The sequence below is a fragment of the Cygnus atratus genome, chromosome 4, assembly GCF_013377495.2.
Source record: "Cygnus atratus isolate AKBS03 ecotype Queensland, Australia chromosome 4, CAtr_DNAZoo_HiC_assembly, whole genome shotgun sequence".
In the NCBI taxonomy this organism is placed as follows: Eukaryota; Metazoa; Chordata; class Aves; order Anseriformes; family Anatidae; genus Cygnus; species Cygnus atratus.
In genome coordinates, this window is record NC_066365.1 from 68,342,750 (window position 1) to 68,362,205 (window position 19,456).

At 38.8% G+C, this 19,456-nt stretch overlaps 1 protein-coding gene across 3 annotated transcripts in view; it reads right to left on the reverse strand.

Moving 5' to 3' along the window:
• The window catches only part of FAM193A (family with sequence similarity 193 member A), a 76,139-nt gene that overhangs the window by 28,194 nt on the left and 28,489 nt on the right, over nt 1–19,456 (reverse strand). For 2 of the 3 annotated variants that reach the window (XM_035547203.2, XM_035547205.2), the window contains exons 2-8: nt 18,261–18,326; nt 15,030–15,275; nt 12,559–12,725; nt 12,119–12,286; nt 8,704–8,938; nt 5,537–5,661; nt 516–660 (exon numbers count right to left, since the gene is read on the reverse strand). In XM_035547203.2, coding sequence (XP_035403096.1) covers nt 516–660; nt 5,537–5,661; nt 8,704–8,938; nt 12,119–12,286; nt 12,559–12,725; nt 15,030–15,119 — 930 coding nt within the window. In that variant the 5' untranslated portion in view covers nt 15,120–15,275; nt 18,261–18,326. The remainder of the gene's footprint in view (nt 1–515; nt 661–5,536; nt 5,662–8,703; nt 8,939–12,118; nt 12,287–12,558; nt 12,726–15,029; nt 15,276–18,260; nt 18,327–19,456) is intronic. The other variant, XM_050710236.1, reaches the window with a different exon arrangement.

Genomic DNA, 19,456 nt, shown 5'->3' on the forward strand with positions numbered 1-19,456 from the left:
AAATATTTATGTAGTGAGACTTGCAAGTTCTGGTTTTGAATGTGATATGACAAAGTTCATATCACAATATGCAACACGTATAAAGAAGTTAAAAATAATTTCAAGGCAATGTCTTGCTATGAATTTCATTTAATGCAATTATTTTGGAAGCCTAGTTTTTGGGGATTCCTCCCCCAACCAGCAATGTCTAGGGAAGAAAGTTTCACATTAATACACCGTGGGTAATCTACAGACTGAATTCATTGAAAAATATTCAAAGACGATCTCTAAAACAGGGCATAACAATCTGCTGCAACAATTTGAAGATATTTCTGTACGATCACCATTATGTTTTATTATGTTAGTCTTGGAAAACACAAAAGAATCCTAACATCACTGAAAACTGAAAAAAGTATCATTTTGCAGCTTCAAAGCCTCCAGATCAAAATACCAAAGAAACTCTTCACCGGAGGCATAGCCTTGCATGAGCTGCTCCCTTATATGATTAGTCATGAAACTGTTTACACGGTTCTTACCTGTTCATCGACATAATCATCTATTCTTTTCTGGCATTCAAGCCATGCTTCAGCAACTTGACCCATTTCCTGTTCCAGCTGATGATACCTTTGTAGCAAGGTACTATACATATCTTCACTACAGGAATCGTGTGTTGTTCCGACCCTGGAAGTTCAAACAGTGCTTGTTACAGAAGAGGTATTCGACTGAAAAATCACACCGAGTTCTGCCAGCCTGTAAAATGTTGTTAAAGTGACATTATCAATATACCTAGGCCCACATAGCTGTCTGTATCCCAAAATGAGTATTTTTAGTCATTTTTCAAAAAATAACCAACAACTGCTTGTTCCAGTGCTCTGTAACCAATAATAGCAAGAATGTGGGAAGTGCAACATTTCTGGAGCCTCTTTCCCACGGGCAACCAGATGTCAACCCTACTGAGCCATGTTTATTCAAATTTTATTGCTTGATATATTTATCCTTCCAAATTCAAAAGGGTAAATATACAAGTTGACTGTTCACTGAAGAGCAAAATGGTAAAAATAAAACTAGAAGCTTGTTAATCAGAACCCTCATGATCAATGCTAAAAAGATTACTACACTAGCTCCAGTTTGGGAAAATGCTACGGAATGACACAAGTGAGAATTTGGTTGCATGCAGTCATCTACTATCGCTTGAGCAGCAACATCAACTTCAAGATGTGCTTATGCCATTCACTGATGACTGGCTCCGTAAGGAGCCCCAGAAATAGGATAAAGACAACTTCCTTTCTACTGCTACATTTTTGTACAGCAAAGTCTTTAAAAAAAAGGATTCATAAGAGCACATCATCACAATGACTCTTAAGAAAATAAGCAAGCTCCCTAAATCTTGACTTCAAAAACAAGGAAACAACAAAATTCCTAGAAATTATCAGTTTAAGGCACACTGAATTGTAATGACCTATGAATTGACACAAGTAGACTAAATGTTTTCAACATTTCTCCCATTCAGTAATTAAGAGGAAATTGGCTGATACTTCACCAAGCACAAAGGTTGCGTGGTTGGTCAAAGACTCAACAAGCCTGTGCCAAAAATCAAAATTCAAACATCTTAACACTTGACATTAAAGCCCTGACACAGCATTTCTGGAGGTTTGCTACAGATTTCCACGGCATCAGGATACTAATCCAACTCAGAAACTACAAAGCCCTGTCTATGACCTGGCAAAGAACAGAGCCCTTAATTTTAAGATGGCAGTTAAGCATAAACAAGAGTTGAGCAAACGGACAACTGACAACAGTAAGCATCAAGTTATAGCCATTAGTATCAATTTGCCAATGAACTTGAGTTTCATGTCCTTTTTTTGATGAGAACCTGCTACACAACCACCTTAGAAGGCTATGCAAGCAATTCTGCTCATTAGAAACCTAGGGAAGTCCTTTTTTGGTAGGGTACAAAAAAGACTTGAGCACCGTCAGTTCCAGTTACTAGATCACAATCACTTTCCCTAAAGCCTGTGTTTTTGCTGTGATGCAATTATGTGAATTTCTGGTTCTTACTACGCAGAAGTCAAGAATTTGTTCTCACAGCTGCAGTTGAATAGAAGTACTCTTACAAGCACTAGTTGTACACAAACATCTTTTCAAAATATGCTTTCAAGTTAGAAGTAAACTTCATTTTTTAAATTTTACATTAACAATGCAGCAGCACTTATACTTTCAATTTCTACTTGTCTCTTGGGTACAGATTAACAAGTATTTACATGCTACTAGCAAACATACTGTTACCCGCAAGGCAGCTGTAAAGCAACGGGTGACAGGATTTCCTTAAATACTGATTATGAAAATAAACCCTTATGAATTGTAGAGTCTGATCTAGAAGCCCTGCTGATTAAATAATTGTTTGTAAGCACACAGCTCTTATAGCTGGTCCGCAGATTGTACATAATGCGCCTCTGAAAGAAACCCAAGGTAACAGAACAAGCTGCAGCACATTAAGACCCTCTAGTCTACCCTGAGAAGAGGGCCAGACCTGGCACAGCTGACCACCTGTATCAGCTAGTTATCCCACCTCCCCTCAGGATTGCTGTTTGAGCATCATCACTAAGCAAGCATCTTTTACAGTCAGACGTTTGATAAATATCCTCAGAATTAACCACAGCACACAAACTACACATTCTGAAACAGCCTAAGATGTACAAAAGGTCTAGTCATTTAGATGAGGGATGACAAAGAGTGAACACTCAAAACCCAAGTGAAGCTGGGATGCCTAAATATTCACTTTTCAGGAAGGAAACGTGAAATATTTCACATTTCAGGAAGGGAAAACAATGAGACCAATGCTCTTCCGTCACAGAACTCCAGCAGTACCTTCTCTACTGCATGTAAGCAAGACTCTAACAACAGTAAGGCAAAACTGGACAAGGGATAAACATCAATCAAGATAACCACCTAACAGAACATCCCTTCAATATGAATTTGTGGCCATTTGTTATTTTTGGGGGGTGGGAAGAAGTGAAAGGGTCTGCCTATAGAGGAGTCTTGGCTGTTGCAAAAGAGTCTGCTCTGTATCCTGAACCAGGAGAAAGACTGCCTTTCCTTCAAGAAGTCTGAAGAAAACCAGGTGCTTACTCTTAGAACTGATATAAGGAATAGGCTTTTGGTTAGAAAATTCTGTACACAGCCAAGATTTTTTTTTTCAGAAGTTACAGACAACACAATACTTTTCAATCCTTCAAAGGCTCTTTTATTGCTGTATAGTTAAACCGGACTATGCATTTCTAAAGGCTCCGTAACCGGAGCTTTAATAAAAACCTCAAATAAGTCTCAAACTTCTGAAAGTGAATTTCAGAGACTATATTCTCTTCATGGCAACTACATAAACAATTAGCATCTTGTAAATCTTGTATCATGTCAAATAGTCCTCCCAAAAGTACTAATCCTAATGTCTGAGCTTAATGATATCCCTGTGCTAGGTGAAAAGACTTACTAGAGCTCACTTTCAACCAACTAGTTTTCTCCTTTCGCAAACCAGCAGAACAGCAAGACCAGGCAGCAAGACCAGGGTTCTTTCAGCATTAACAGATGCAACACCTAGAGGCGAGACCAATGACCACATTGAGGAACCTCAGTGCTCCCAAAAAACATATAAACAAGCATTTTAGCCATAAGATCTACTGCAAACTATATTTCCATCTGCTAGAGACAGACCATTCAGAGATCCTCCCTCTCAGAGATGGAGAAGCCTCTCAGATCCTTGAGAATTTCTACTAGAATGTACCCTTTACAAACCAGTGTGCATTTATACAATGACCATTTGTGAAGTGTTCAGTATTCCTTCAGAGAGAAGTTCTTAAAGGCTTGAAATCAACAGCAAAGAGTGTAAAAAGCCAATCCTCATTTGCTATTCAAGATGAAATCATCAAGAGACTAGGTTGATGCTCACGCTCCCCCATGCGAGGCCTCTGCTGTGATGTTCCTCCACTCCATATGGTACCAAATTCCCAATGGAAGGTAGGATTATTCACATTTCTTTAGGGATGGTTAAGGCCCAGAGATCTCATAAGAAAAAAAAATCTGATTACGTGAAAAGGAACAGCAGAAGCCTATGCTTTCTAAAGAAAGAGTCTATAAACTAGAAACCATGGAACATGAAAAGCTTGTGCTGAACTTCTGCTTTCAAAGAAGACTCATGTGAATCAATCTAGGCAAAACCACAATTTAAGTGAAAAACCCGTAACGCTATATAGGGAGCACTGACGTACTGGTAAAGCCGTTCCTGCAGGAACAGACTCTGACTTTAAGCCTTGGAAGTAGCTGTCACTACAGTGAAGCTCCTCAGAGAAACACCTTCTGTTGCTTTGACCTGAATTCCCGTAGCACTTGAGAACAACAGGTAAAGGCAAACAATCCAACATTTTTGGACTTAAGAGAAACTTAAGGTCATTTGCTAATTTTCTCATCTCTATAGAGAATGACAATATAAATAGCCTTGATACAACCAGGACTGATGTAGTAAGAGGTGCAGAGAAACCTTTGTAGAAAACATGCAAGATGCCTGAGGATAGTCAGTGAAAGCAGTACTAGGAAGTCAAGCACAGATCAAGAGAGCAAAGGACAAGCATGCAACTGAACAACATGCTGTTGAACACAGTAACAGAAATACCTGTCTGAAACGGGGTCTCAGTACCAACCCAGTGCTAAGCCCAGTGGCAAGCATGTTTTCCTGCCTTTTCTTGCTTCCCTTTTGAGTATCTGCTAGCAAAGGGAGAACTCGGAAGTTTCTCTTTTTGCTGTGAGCAACATTGCTTGCGACTGAGACATTCAATCATATTGCTCTTGTAGCAGGGAAAAAAATATCCAAGACAGTACCTTTAGGACAAGCACACACAGAGCACTAACGTTTTCGTCAGAAACAAGTCTGAGAGGTCAACATGAACCATGCATGGCTGTACTTTAAAAAGATCAGAACTTAATATTGTAAGATTAAGAATTAAATTTATGTGAATTCATACAACACCTTTTCTGAAAAAAAAAAAAAAGCCCTTTCAGGCACACAAACCACAGGCAGAACGATTTTACTAACAAAATACATATTCTAAAGCCTCAGGAAATGCAATATGCCATCGGATCTACAAACATACAACAAGGGTGTGGGGTTTTCTTTAAGCCATCTATTCACTGAAGTAAGCAAAAAAAAAAGTTATTTGTACACCACTAAAAGCAGGAAGGCACTCAGGCTTTAATTCACTTGCAGAGATGTGAATACAGTACCAGTGCCTGATGAGGAGACTAGCGTTCAAATCAAGACCAGCATTTTCATAGGGCACTGACATTTTACTAGATAACCCACAAGTAAGCAGACTGGAGTAGTAATTCTTCTGACAAGCAAGTGATGACAGCAGCCTGTTCCATCAACAAGACCCTTTTCCAAACATATTGACAAGACTTTTTACCTATTAAATTGGACAAGCAGAGCAATTTATTTTTAAACACAGTGGCTGCCAACAAGAATTTTGCTTTCTCCTTTAAATAAGAAAAGAGAAGTTGAAGTCTCTACCTTAGCTGCGACACTAACGTTGGCAAGCTATTCTGCAGGAGTGGCTCAGAAAATACCAGATTTTCAAACAGATGCTTATTGTGCAATTCCCACGTCACCTGAAATTTCTTCAAATGTTCATTTTCCTATAACAAAAAAATTAACAGAAATAAGCTCAGGTCATAAAACACAAAGAAAAAAATACTTTTGTCTCAAGACAAAAACTTTTAAGTCTAGTTTCTATTAAACCCACCAGCCTACAGGCTTCATTATTCAGCTCATGTATTACTCAGTTTTAATATTCAAACTATGAAACAGTTATTTAATGGCTTAATAGATGTAGCTTCATTTTCTGTTTTTCTAAATTGGCATGGATTATGAAAAAAGAAAGACTGTTTTTGAAAGCTTCCATTTCTCTCTGCACTGAAGGATGTATCTTATGATCTGAACCAGTTATTCTCAGGTTCTCTTGTCAAGTTGTCTCATCCTTGGTTGTTTTTCAGTTCTTTGAACTTATCCAGTAACAGACACATGGGAATAAAAATTATAGCTTGCCATCAAAATTGACATAAATCAAGTAGAGAGGTTTCTCAAAGTGCAACTTCTTTTGAAAAATGTGAGTTTTCTAAATAGCCAAGAGACCAACTGCTCACTTCTCTAATAAGCAGAATGTTCTTCTATTTGAGATCATTTAACATACAAATGTATTTAATTTCAAGGCCTAAAAAGTAAGTCCATTATCAAAACATCAGAATCAAAGGTAAGTACAATGTGTTTTTCCCAAGTTATTAGGTTTTTCCGTATGAACAGGAGTAGACAGGTTTTCTACAGCAGATTCCCTCAAACAGCGAAAGTAAATGCAAGCATTCTGACTATCAGGTCAGGAGGTGAAACCTACGCACCAGAAATATTTTAGAATTTCGAAGTTTTGTTAAGCATAGTGAGTTAAAAATTAATACATACTCATATCAGACCTAAGTAGTAGAACATCGGTATTCAAAAAAATCAAGGACTTGGTATTGTTGTTACTATTTAGGGGTAGGATGTTTTTTCACCGGTTGCACAAGAGACACGTACCCTTTCACTTTGAATGCTATGTCTTCAAAATATTTAAAGCTTCTATGAATTGCTAATAGTTTCTCAAGGGTCAGCAATGAAAAAGGTGAATTACCAATGCAATTTCCGTATTATGCTGTGAACAAGACGGTCAACAGTTATCTACAAAATCTTCTTGTGTATCTGATTATGAAACATACAGTATTTTTTGCAAAAAATACTAAGTAAGTTCTCCCTTCTAGACCACTATACTGAGGTCTCTACACTCAAGGGCTTTTCTATACTGCCCCCAGTCTCTCCAGCTTGCTCTCAGTACAGTCTTCCATTCCTTGGTAAGGCAAAAGGCTTTAGTTCCTGCTCTTCACTTTGCACATTTGCTGGATTCCTTTGAAAGGTGGGACAGTCATAACTTCACTGAGAAATTAGCTCCTTGCAGGTAGAGATTCAAGGCATTGTAAGTCTTTGTACAGCAGGCAACATGCAAAGGTTTTAACCTTTAAAAGGAAAGCTGCAGTAAAAAACAATGTTTTAAGATCTTGACTGCCTTTTGTGTATTTCAGCTGAAAAGATTCATTCTTCTATAGTGCACTAGTATCTTCAGAGAAAATGACCATGCACACTGAAAAGGCTAGTCACCCTGCTATCTGTACTGAAATCTGTGACATACCAGTCTATTTAATGAAAAGGTCACCTAATAAATCTACCAAATGTATGACAAGAGAAAAGTATCTTATACTTCCAAGTCTCACATTTCAACTTCTCAGTGTCATAGCATAGTAGAAATGAAGCTTTCAGTACTTACTGGGCTGCAGGAAGAAAAGGTTAAGAGTAGTCTAGGGTACTTTGAGTTTTCTTATTTGGCATTTATTTATTTTTAAACACAACAAGAATTGCATTTCACTTGGTATTTCTCTCAAGCACCTACATTTGATGACTTAAAAGCAGCCAGAAAACTGGAGGTGGCAGTTTATCTGTCACTGTTGTTATATAGTGACCTCTTATCTGAATCTAAGTGACAAAGCTTGCAAAGGTAATATGGACAACAACAAATACAGACTACTGACAACAGGAAAAGTACCAGATATGCCTGGCTTTCTACACAGGAACAGATATGCCTGACTTTCTACACAGGAACAGATATGCCTGACTTTCTACACAGGAACAGATATGCCTGACTTTCTACACAGGAACAGATATGCCTGACTTTCTACACAGGAACAGCCCCCACCTCAGTGATGACATTCAGTTTCCATTCCATCTTATCTTTCTCACCTGTGGTCATCTTGTTACTGCCCACTCTTTTCCTTTCTTTACATACCCAGGCAGTCACTTTTAGCTAATCAGCAATCAAAACCAAAATTCACCAAATTGACCAAGTTTGTGCTTGCACAAAGTTTACACAAGAATAAAGAGGAAAAAGGTAATGGAAAAGGATGTACAAAAAAGGTTCTGAACAAAACAGGATTAATAACCTCGGTCCTTTAACAACTATCAAGTTTGTTTACTGTATTACTCACACATGATGGACAGTTACTCAAGAACAGATTTAAGGCTATTGCTGATTTCCTACTTGCCAATTCAATTCCAAATCTGACAGCATAATCGGCTGACAAAAAAGGGATTTGAGAACAAAAACTTTAGAAATAATTAGACTGCATATTAATTCCTGGGAAGAGATTACCTTTTCGAGTATCCATTCTTGTTTATGAAGGAAAAGAAAAAATTGAACACAAGAACAATTTGTGTTAGTGCTACACACAAGTCTGCCTCCTTCAAATGTGTTTTTCAAGGCATCACTGAAGAGAAACAGAAACGTTTCATCCATTTTCCAAGAAATTACCTAAGATTTCGTAGAAGATTGCCTTAAAGGCTAGTTTCAAAATAAGCACCACAAACAGCAATGCACCTGTTCTTTCACAGAGGCTAATTTCATTGATTCACTGTAAGAGATGCCTAACCTACCCTTCTGAAAAGCAAAAGCCACATTTTCAGAATATCCCCACCTCCATGCAGGTGCACACAGAAGACCTTGTGTTTTACAAATCACAGATGACTTCTTAAAGAACCCAGAACACCGCTACGATCACTACCCCTAGCAAGCTGAAGCACATAGGTTGTTTTTTCAATCTTACCAGAGTAACTAGGAAGGCGCTGATTGTGCATGCTGCCTGGCAGAGTGCACTGTATTCTTCAAGTAGGAGTGAGATGAACTGATGTGCCTGGGGTGGCCCTTGTATTGCTAACGTTGATGCAACTTTAGATCCCAGCGACAAGTGTCTGAGCAGACGAACCTTCATTTCAAGTACATATTCTCTAGCTTGCTGTTCCAACCGTTGGTAAAGCTGATATGGATCTCTTTCACAAAGTCTGTATTTTTAGAATAATTGCGACAGAAAAGAAATATATGCGAATAATCAATTTTCACTCTCCTAAAAAATACTTCACAGTTATAGATAATTATTATTGTTATTAAAAAAACAGTGACTAAGGTTTACACAACTACCTTGGATTTGGGAGAACAACCCAGTTCCCTACTGCTATGTACCTTTCAGACTAGGACTAGCAAAGGATGTTTGCCCCTGAGCAAACTCATTTAGGACCTCAGGGCTTCACTGCACCTTGTGAGCTAAAAACCCTTACTCATTTGGCATACAACCCCACAAGCACCTAGATTCTACAGACATGCTTCTTTACCACTTCTTCGTTCTTTCTCTCACACACAACCCTAATAAGTGTCTACTTGGACCAGCCAGACCCAGGCTCAATTAACACATGCAGAAGGACAGTCCTTTACTTCAAGCCATTGGAGGACCTTGACTCACCAGGCAGTCAGCACACGTGTGAACACATACTAACCAGACTGGGCTCTGTGACTGCTTTGTGGGACCCTTCCATTGTTAAATTCAACTGAAAGATGACATTTCACACAATTATGAAGTTTAAGGCACTCAAACTCATTCTCACTTTCATTGTGACTTTCTTACCCCAAGTTGGGGGTCTTCTCTACAAAGACTCTTCGCACCTTTTTTTAAAGATGCGTCACTGCAGAGAGGGTTGTGGGATTCATGAGACCATTACGAGCATCCTTCTAAGAACACAACTTAGGGTACTACTTCAGTAGCACCTAAGCCACATTCATCACAAATGATTGGTGGCTTTTTTCTTCTTGTTTTAAATCTAGACCAGAATTTGGTAGTCATTTGTCTGAGGGAAGCAGACTAACCTTCAAGCTACAGATACATACTGCCCTCTACACATCCTTTTAGCCATGCAGCAGTGAGGGTTGCAAGTATTCGAAGTCACAGCTTCTGAGAGGGTCAGGGCTTCCTGTGAAGGATAGCGCAGAGCTGGCTAGGTCTGATACTCTTCTGGAAATGAAACGTGGGTTTGAAACACCTCACAGAGAGGAAAACTCTTCTGACGATCCTGGGCAGGTGCTGTGGTTGCTGCACCCAAAGTTCCCACACACCAGAATCTTTTGCTGCAGCTCCAAGCAGCACGTGAACACTGCCCAACAAACCAGGGCTGCCTTCTGCTATGTGTGCATCGGGATACAGCTCCTCAGTGGGAGAAGGTAACGCACAAGCCTGAGCTGGCATGCAGAATAAAATCAGCATCACTATCACCACCCTTCTCCAGCTGTATACTGAGAGCTCTCAAATACCTAACAGAATGGTTTAGTCACCAGTCCCTAGCAGGACTTCACAACTCCATCTCAGTGGGCACTTCAGTCACAAGAAGAACAGGGTTTCAGTCAGCCATCATCACTGCTTTCTACCAAAACACGATGGCTGCTTTGAAGCACTTCAGAGTGAAACTGTACAACTGAAAGTCCTGTGCATGGACTTGTAAGTATTTGTCTCAGGGAGGCGGGGAAGAAGAAAGGCATTAGTTAAGTACTTACAGCTTTGTGCAAGTCCACTACTCCCTAGTCCCTGCTCTTCCCTCAGTATAGAGTCATATCACACTGTCATGAAGTAACCAACTTATAATAGGCACAGTACTTGGCACCACTACTTCTTTTCAAGAACGCAGATCAGTTTTTTTTCTTGCCATCGCTATCTAACAGAGCTGAGCGTGAAGTAATAAAGAGTTTGCCTTTCAGAAAACCTTTTAGAAAAAGATTTACGTGGCCACAGCATGATACTTGGCACACTACTGACATTTTCTTCTTTCTTTTCCTTTCTAGAAACAAACAAAAAATAGCTTTCAGTACCTACTTTGACTAGTTCCATTAAATTTTACTACCACAAACTGAAGTCACACGTGTCTGCACAAATCCAGTTTGTACAAACTTAGTATACTAATTTTATTTCATATTTTGGAGACCACAAGGAGTGCAAAACCATCATGTTACCACTGAACATTTCCTTCTCTGAGATCCTATTTCTGCCGTTTAGTTTTCACAATCTCTCTCAACAGTGAGAAACAGTTCTAGAGACAGGCTCCTATGTAAGAAAGCTGCACAGTATGTGTTAAAATTTCCGAAGTTTTTCCATTAAAGGGAAACTGTACAGAAATAAACAACCATTTTAGCTGTGATTCAGTTTTAATTACCTACACACTACATTTAAGAATCTTTGATTTCAAAACCTATATTGTATGCTTTGATCACTTAATTTAAATAAAGCGTGACTATATTTAAGAATCTTTGATTTCAAAACCTATGTTGTGTGTTTTGATCACTTAATTTGAATAAACAAAGTGTGACTAATAAGTAGGCATACTATATTACTCTGCACTTACACAACTCACATTCAAAACTAAACACTCTGTTTTTATATAACTGAAGTGCAAAAAGCTTATTTAATTACTTATTAAGACTGATTCAGAACTATAGCCTTCTAATATAGCTCTACGTGACTACCTTTCACAAGTTTCTCTACCTTGCCAGAATTAACTAGTTTCTAGTTGAAGATAGAAAACTACAGTTCAGATCAGTCAGACCTTCACGTATTAAAGTACATACACTGAGAGAACCTATTCTCTGCCCACACTTTCAGCTGGATAGAAGCTACAATAAAGTGCTCCGGCACAAGGACAACCATAATATTCTGACAAGGAAAAAAAACCAGCAAGCTCATTAAGCACATCTTTGACTTCATACTTAGAAAAGCTCAAAAACGTCTTCTCAATGTTACAACTACTATAACATGCAGTCACTACTATAAAATCAAGTTTGTTCAACAAAGTAAGATCCTCATGTGGGGAAAGCTAAACAGTGTCTTATTATTAACAGTAATCATCTCAGTATCTTTTGAGGAATAACATTTTTGGAATTCTTCCATGATTATCCATTAATATCGCTATTGCAAATAGCGTACAAAAATAGTATTTTTCCATACATTCAATCTAGCATTTTAAAATCCCATGTGAAGTACAGCAAACTCTGACTTTTCATTCTAATGGAGAGGCAACCATTCTGAACCAACAGACTTAAAGATGGTAAGTAACATTTTATTAAAAAAAATCAATGCTTCAAGTTACTTGGAACTCATTTAAAAAAATCCCCTTAATAATTAATATATAGTTTTCAAAGTGCCATACCTATCCACCAGCTCTTTCATCCCTTCTTTATCTGGTACCAAAGATTGGTCTTGGTCATCTGCCAAAGGGGTCCCGGCTTGGCGATATATACATCGAACCATGTATCTTACTTCTGACCAGTAATTTTGAAGCTGCTGAGATTCACGTTCAGTCTCTGCTGAAATTTCTCTGCAAATCATAACAAAAATAGTTACCGTCAATTTGTACATCAAATAGGGGTATTGATCCCTACTATTCTGAAGATGCTCTTCAGGAAAAACCTTAAGTGTCTAAAAACAGAATATATGGTTAAAATACAGCACAAAACTAGATAAGAGTCACTACCATTGTCAGATAGCCCTGTTTAAGTAGTTCAAGCATCAGCTAACAAACGAGCTACAATATACTGCGGAAGGTCTGACTACAGGCATTATGCTATTGAGTTTCAATTCAGTTCCTACCTGCGCTCATTACAGGCCTCACAGTTGCACGCTATGTCTGAAGGAGAGGAATTGCTAAGATCTGCAGCAGGCACCGTCTGAGCTCCAACAGTTATCCTTCCTCCTCCTACAGATTCCTGCTGTGATCCACTGTTTCCAAGAGGCATGTGCAAAAGGAAGTCTTGGCTCTGAAAGGAAAAAAACACAGGTAGCAACTTTGGTTTGTACGGTACAAGTGTAAAATGTTAATAGATAAGCAAATAATATGACAATTCTTAGTGCTGAATATATTTTGGGAGAAGACCACCAGGCACACAAAATTTATCTTTGAAAAGACCAATAAATGCAAAAGATGGACTGAGAAAGCCAGTAATGTAAATAGAGTTCCATTTCTAATAATGGATGCATGTTGGTTGTAATTATCACTTTCATGCTCTCCAGCATAAACAATGAACTAAGCTAAAGGGAAGCTTGCATCATCCATGATTAACCATATAAACTAGTAATATCTCTTCCGTCTCTTACTTGACAGTATGTTTGACTTCTGTAGTTTAACAATCCATTCCAGCAAAAAGCATGAAATCTCCTTGTTTATAACAGTAAGGCACAGTGCTTTGCCATAATGGATGTCAGCACCAAAACCCAGTAACAGCAGCTTTCCATCTCCTGCATGCAGTGCTGCTCAGTCCTAGCAGATGAGAGACCTCTCTCCGCAGGCTGCTGGTATTTTGGGCTCCAGGTTCTCTTTCTCTTCTCTGCTCCAGCCCTAGTACACCATGCTTCCCTTCCTGCACCCTCCCAAGGCTGCCACCAGTTGTTTGTGATGCCAGGCAGAAGCTTCTCCCACATTAGGAGAATGACAGAGGGCTTTTTGTGCTTCGCTCCACATCCTGGAACAGGATGCAGACAGATGTTAAACCAAACCTGCAGGCATCTACTGCCAACAGCAAGAGCAGCTTCTGGGGATGCAGCTGAAGCAATGCAAGTGTCAGAACATCCAGGTAATGACAGCAACAGCAGCCTGAGCACAAAAACATCTGTACAAAGCCACTTACACACTGGTTTGCAGTGACTGCTAACAAATTTGAGTTCTTTCCTCCCGTTTTTTCCTAATTTGACTAGCCACCTAATCCATTTAGTTGCTTTAAGTTAAACTTGCAAACTTGGATACTTTGCTTTTAAAAATCCCTCTTGAAACAAGGCAACAGTTGCTAAACATCATCAATTTTGATTTGATCTGGAGTATTTATAACTTAACAAGAGTTTTAGGAAGCAAGTCCTGCCTTCCTTGCACTTGTAGGACAACGTCTTCACTATCTGAGCTCAGTTTTAATGCAATGTGTCAAAACTTTTGACTCGATTGAACAATTACGTGCTTCAGTATTGCTGTTTTTTGACATCTCTAGAATGTGCTTACTATCAGGCTACTGATATAATCCCCTTAAATGTTATCTTTTTCGATTAATTCCATTAACCCTTGTTAAGAGCAAGAATATCAGTAAACAATAACTGTAAGTACAAATGATATACTCTTAAACCGTCCTTATTAAAACAAGGATTAACTGAGCCACTAACATGAGTTTCACAACCTATGCTATACAAAGACAATCATTTTTCCACACTGAATTGTTTACTGAAATAAGATCTGCATGTGCCTGCAGGCTTGCGAAAGGTCTGTTAGCTCTCTACACAGAGATGTCAGCTGGAATCTATAACGCTTGCAATTATTGGAAATTTGAGGCTTCCCAGATCAGTTGTGATGATTTGGTTCTTCAGTATAGCCTTATAGTTCACTTCTGATGGGGCCTGGCTGGACCTGACATAGAACTTCGTTTGTTAGGATGAGCATTGCTCTCACTGAGGTTGAATTCTTATTTGAAAAGACTTTTTCACACTTAATTGCAAAAAAAACAACAAAAACATAGCCTGAAATGTTAACACAATACATTAAATCAGTGTCTGCAGTGCTACAAAAATGAGCGATTGTTACACACATACTATGCAAAGTGCTTCTTTATTGAAAAAGGGAAGGGAAAGTGACAGAACCGAGACAGGCAGGAAGGTAGCCCTCTAAGTGCAGTCCAAGAACAGAGCAAGCACACGGAAAACTTAGTCTACTACACAGACCACAAAGGGGGGGAAGTACATGTGAGCAGGCAGAGTAGGAAAATACTGGATTGCATGAAGTAGCACTGGTAAGAGTTGAGGAAACCAAATTTAAGAAGGGGAAAGGACCAAGCATGAGATCCACTAAATTGAAAGGGCAAAAAACAGTAAGAGACTTCTCTATTCAAAAATCCCAAACTCAGACCTCATTTTTCAAATGCAAGAAACAACCTGCCTGTTCAGTTTAGCTCATACGAGAAACAACTCAAGATCACCTAAAATTCTTTCCAAGCACTCACAATTTAAGTGGCTCCAAAGCACAGAGTAGCGTTCAGCACATTGTAACTCATCTTCTTAGTGTACCAAATTGAATTACTTCAACTCACCACAAGAGATTGCTCTATTGTAGCATGCCTCTCCTCCTTTTCGACTGTTCGTCTACAGTCTGGACACACCCACAGTGGAAGATGCAGCATATTGTTTGCTTTTGGAGATGTGGAAAGTGCTGTTTTGCTAGAATTTTTTATCCCGCTCTCTGAAAGCGAAGTATCTTTTCGTTCACTTCTACAAAGAAGACAATGCTCGCCAGTTGTATATGGTGCCCTTTGGCCCAAGCCAAAGGTAAATGGCGTCTACAAATAAAGGTTTTGAGAGCATACTGGTTATTCATACAACACAACAGAAAAAGTTACTCAGATTTAAAAACAAACTAAAAATCTAAGTCATTATTAAATGGTAAACATTTCAAGTATTTCAAGATCAAACACTGCAGTCTTAATAACAATTGTTTGCCAAACCGGTATTATGAATAAATTCCATTTAAAAATAGTAATGCTTTTCATGGGCATGGACTACAGGTTGCATTATTTTAGATGGGGAACCTAAGTGCAAAAAATCTATTAGGTAAAAAAGGAATAGTACAATTCCTTTTATTGTTGTCATTCTCAGAAGTAAAAAGGCAAATAACAGTTCTGAAGTCTGGTGTCACCTTCCTGTTCAATAATTCTTGGAACAAAGACACTCTTAGCTAAGCTTGTTGCAAAACAGAAATTTAGCTTGGTTTTAACAACAACAAAAAAAATCAGTGAGGCCTTAAATCCACAATCAGCTATTGAGTAAAGCAAACTTGTTGACTTATGAGGACAAAGGCAATTAAAAATCTCTCATCTCACTTCTCTTCTAATGCTACTGTGCATGAAGTCATGGCTCAGACATGAAATGCTGATTGTTCACCAAGACTAACGCTCTAAAATAGGTCAAGCAGCACAAGCCAAACAAGAACAACTTCACAAGAAGTCAAAGTTGTAACTGATGGAACGAAACATCTTTTAACGGCAGAATTTCAGATTTGTCCAATTCTAGAGCTACTAGCTCTGCCTTAATGATTAATATCCTCTGTGCAAGCCTCAATGTCATAAAATGCTTTGGGTTGGAAGGGACCTTAAAGACCATCCAGTCCCAACCCCCTGCCATGGGCAGGGACACCTCCCACCAGCCCAGGCTGCCCAAAGCCTCATCCAGCCTGGCCTCGAGCACCTCCAGGGATGGGGCATCCACAACTGCTCTGTGCAGCCTGTTCCAGTGCCTCACCGCCCTCTGAGGAAAGAGTTTCTTCCTTATATCTGATCTAAACCTACCCTCTTTTAGTTTAAAGCCATTCCTCCTTGTCCTATCACTACACTCCCTGATAAAGAACACCTCTCCAGCTTTCTTGTAGGCCTCTTACTAGGTACTAGAAAATAGTCACATTCTTTCTCAAAGGAAAGGCAAAATATTTAAATTTTATTTTAGTAATTCAAGCATCCATCTAAATACTGCTCAACACCAACACAACACTGCTTTAAGGATCCTGTAGGCCTATATTGCACAAGTACATATCAAGCAAGTTCTCTAGGGCAAAGAACTAAGCCAAGCTGTAACACAACTGACTGTCCTCTTGTCTTCACAGGCAGAACAAATGAATTCCCTGTTGTTGACATCTGAAGAGAAACAGCACAGCATTATGAAGTTGATTTTTGTGTTTTGTGTTTCTAAAACTGACTCAACAATATGGAAAGAACTGAGAACTCTGGACTAATAAAAGACACACTGAAATCATCTCCTCAAATATCTTATCTTTCATAAATTCCTGGGAAACTTAATAGATTTAATACGAACAGCTGATCTCCCTCACTGATGCCATTTCAAGAATTCACACGTAAGCACTAGGGCAAGAAAAACACTCCTTCCCCAGATGTTACTCAAGGTTCTCAGGTATCATCATTTAAAAGGGAAGACTCGCTCTGCCTTCTTAAAGGCAGAACAGCTCTACAAGCATGAACACATTTCTCAAGCTAGACAGGGCTCTTGGCTGAGCTGATGCCTCATACTGACACCTAAACCCTGTCTGCAAAACACAGCAGGCCACCATGGCTGTTCATCCCCTTAGCCCTGAAAGTTTCCTTCCTAAAGAATGTTTTTGACGCCAGATCAAGTCTTTGTTGGTATAATGAAGACATGTTTCCAGCTTCTAAAGGCAAATCCTTATAAACATCAGCTGCAGAAACTCTTCCAACAAGGAAGAAAAGTAGAGGAAAGAAAAGTAGAAGTGCACAAGTTACAGCAACCCGACACTCTTTTGCAAAGGTAAGGTTCAGCACATACACCAACCACATCGCAAGGACTTCTAGAACTTTATCATCGTTAAACAAACAAAACACACGATGGCAAATAAAGCAGGAACAACAATCTTAATGCTTGCTAGACAGACTCAGTAAAATACCCACAGTCTCCTAACTGGGCCTGTATTTAACACAGACTTCAAGTTCAAACGGGAGTGCTAGGTCCCTAAAGAAAGATGCAATCAACTGCTAAGAATGAGAACTGAGCGGGTCACAGATGTAGTTGTTGTCTCTAAGCAGTTCATTTCAGAAAGGGTATTTAGAACCTTGACAAAATCTAGACGATAAGGATCACAGCTATCTATTGTAGCTCTGTCACGCTAAAATGAAGTTATGGATTGCCATTTCTTATTCATGAGATTAAGAATGCAGTGAACATTTGTTACAACAGAAATTGAATCTAATCCAATCCAGAAATCATTTGAAGTCATATAAACATTGTATTTGTCTCTAGCAAAATCAGAGTTAAAGTGTACATTTTGAGAAAAGATTTTTTGACTAGTCAAGCTTCAAAAAAAAAAAAGTGTGATGGATCTCTGCAAGAAAACATCCAGTCTCACTTTTTCCCTCTGAAACATGTTCAGATATAACATTCATAAAGGAAAGTTGGAACTAGGACAAGCTGGAACAGAAATAACTGCCTCTCTGCTATGTATTTAGATTTATTTCCAAGAATAACTTTATTACCATGAAACTGCATAGCTTTTTTCACATCCATGTCCAATTTCAAGCTTATTATAATATAATTTCACTTTAGAAATAGTAACTTGCACTGCTTTTTAAAGCTTGAATAGTGAAGTTATCAGAAACTGACTTCAGTTAGCCAAATCCTTAATGCAAACAAAAAAAATGTAGATCTTGTTATTGATCCTTCCTCTATATGTCACTGTAATTCCTTCTCCCATTATTATATGACTGCTTCCATAATACACACTCTCAAAATCTGGCTGCACATACCTGAGAAACACCTGTGAACTCTGATCCAACAGAATTGTCTGTAAACTGTGTACCATTTAGCGAAACCTGGAACAAAATAACAGTACACTGGTCAAGTTTTACGCTAAAAACAGCATTAAAGATTAAAAAAATAGAAACAATAAAACCATTCCCCTGAATCTAAGGGTTGATAAAACAGCTTTTGAAGTTTCAATGACTGTTTGGCTGCAGACATGGGAAAAGCCATTTCTTCTACCATAAAGTTTTACAGGTGCAAAAAAATAACAATTTATATATCTAAAGCTTTTGTAGTATAGCTGTTTTTATTAGCAGTGCAGCTCTGATCAGAGAGAATTGACATAGAAAATAAGTCATAATTAAAACAAAGTTTTCTCTGTATTTGGTTGTTTGCATTTTGCTTTTAAGCATCTATTGTAACTTGAGACAATTACCAAAGATTCCTTCCCTTACAAAGTGGAATACAATGCTGCTTAGAAACGCATGCTGTGTTAACCAGGAAGACTCTTCCACAGCAAGCCGCTGAGCTGCGGTCAGCTATCCCACCGCTGTAGCTTGATTTGTGCCACTTTTGATTCACACAGAAACCGCTCAAAGATCTCTTTTGCACCCTGTTTTTCCACAAGTGTTGCAGAAACTACACCAGATACCAATGAAGTACCTTTGACAAGCCACAAGTGTTTTCATCCAGTACTATCTGATGACACTAGAACAAGCACGAAGTTCAGACAGCGTGCAAATAGTCGATGGTGGCAAAGAACCCTAAACCGTACTGCCTTGAAGAAAAAGAAATGAAATGCGCTTGATTAAAAAAAGTGGGGGGGAGAAAGAGTCAGTGTTTTTATTCCCCTTTTCTTGAGCACTGGTTTCTTGCTTGAATTTCAGATATAATGTAACTCGTACCTTCATGCTACCTCTTCTGTTAGTGCTAACCTCCTTTTCTTCTCCAATTTCCTACCTGCTGTCTGATATTAATGTTTTTAAGACTGCTTTAAAGACTACAACAACTATCCCATTTAACTTTAAAACCCCACATCTTGCATGTCAGACTTCCAGATTTCGGAAAATATTTTTGCCCAGCTAACAAACCAGAAACTCAAACTGAAGCCTCCCCCAGCACAGAAGAGCATCCTTCAGCCCTACTCATCCACGGACTACCAGCTCCAGCTGCTTGGTTCACAGAACCATTATTGCAAAGC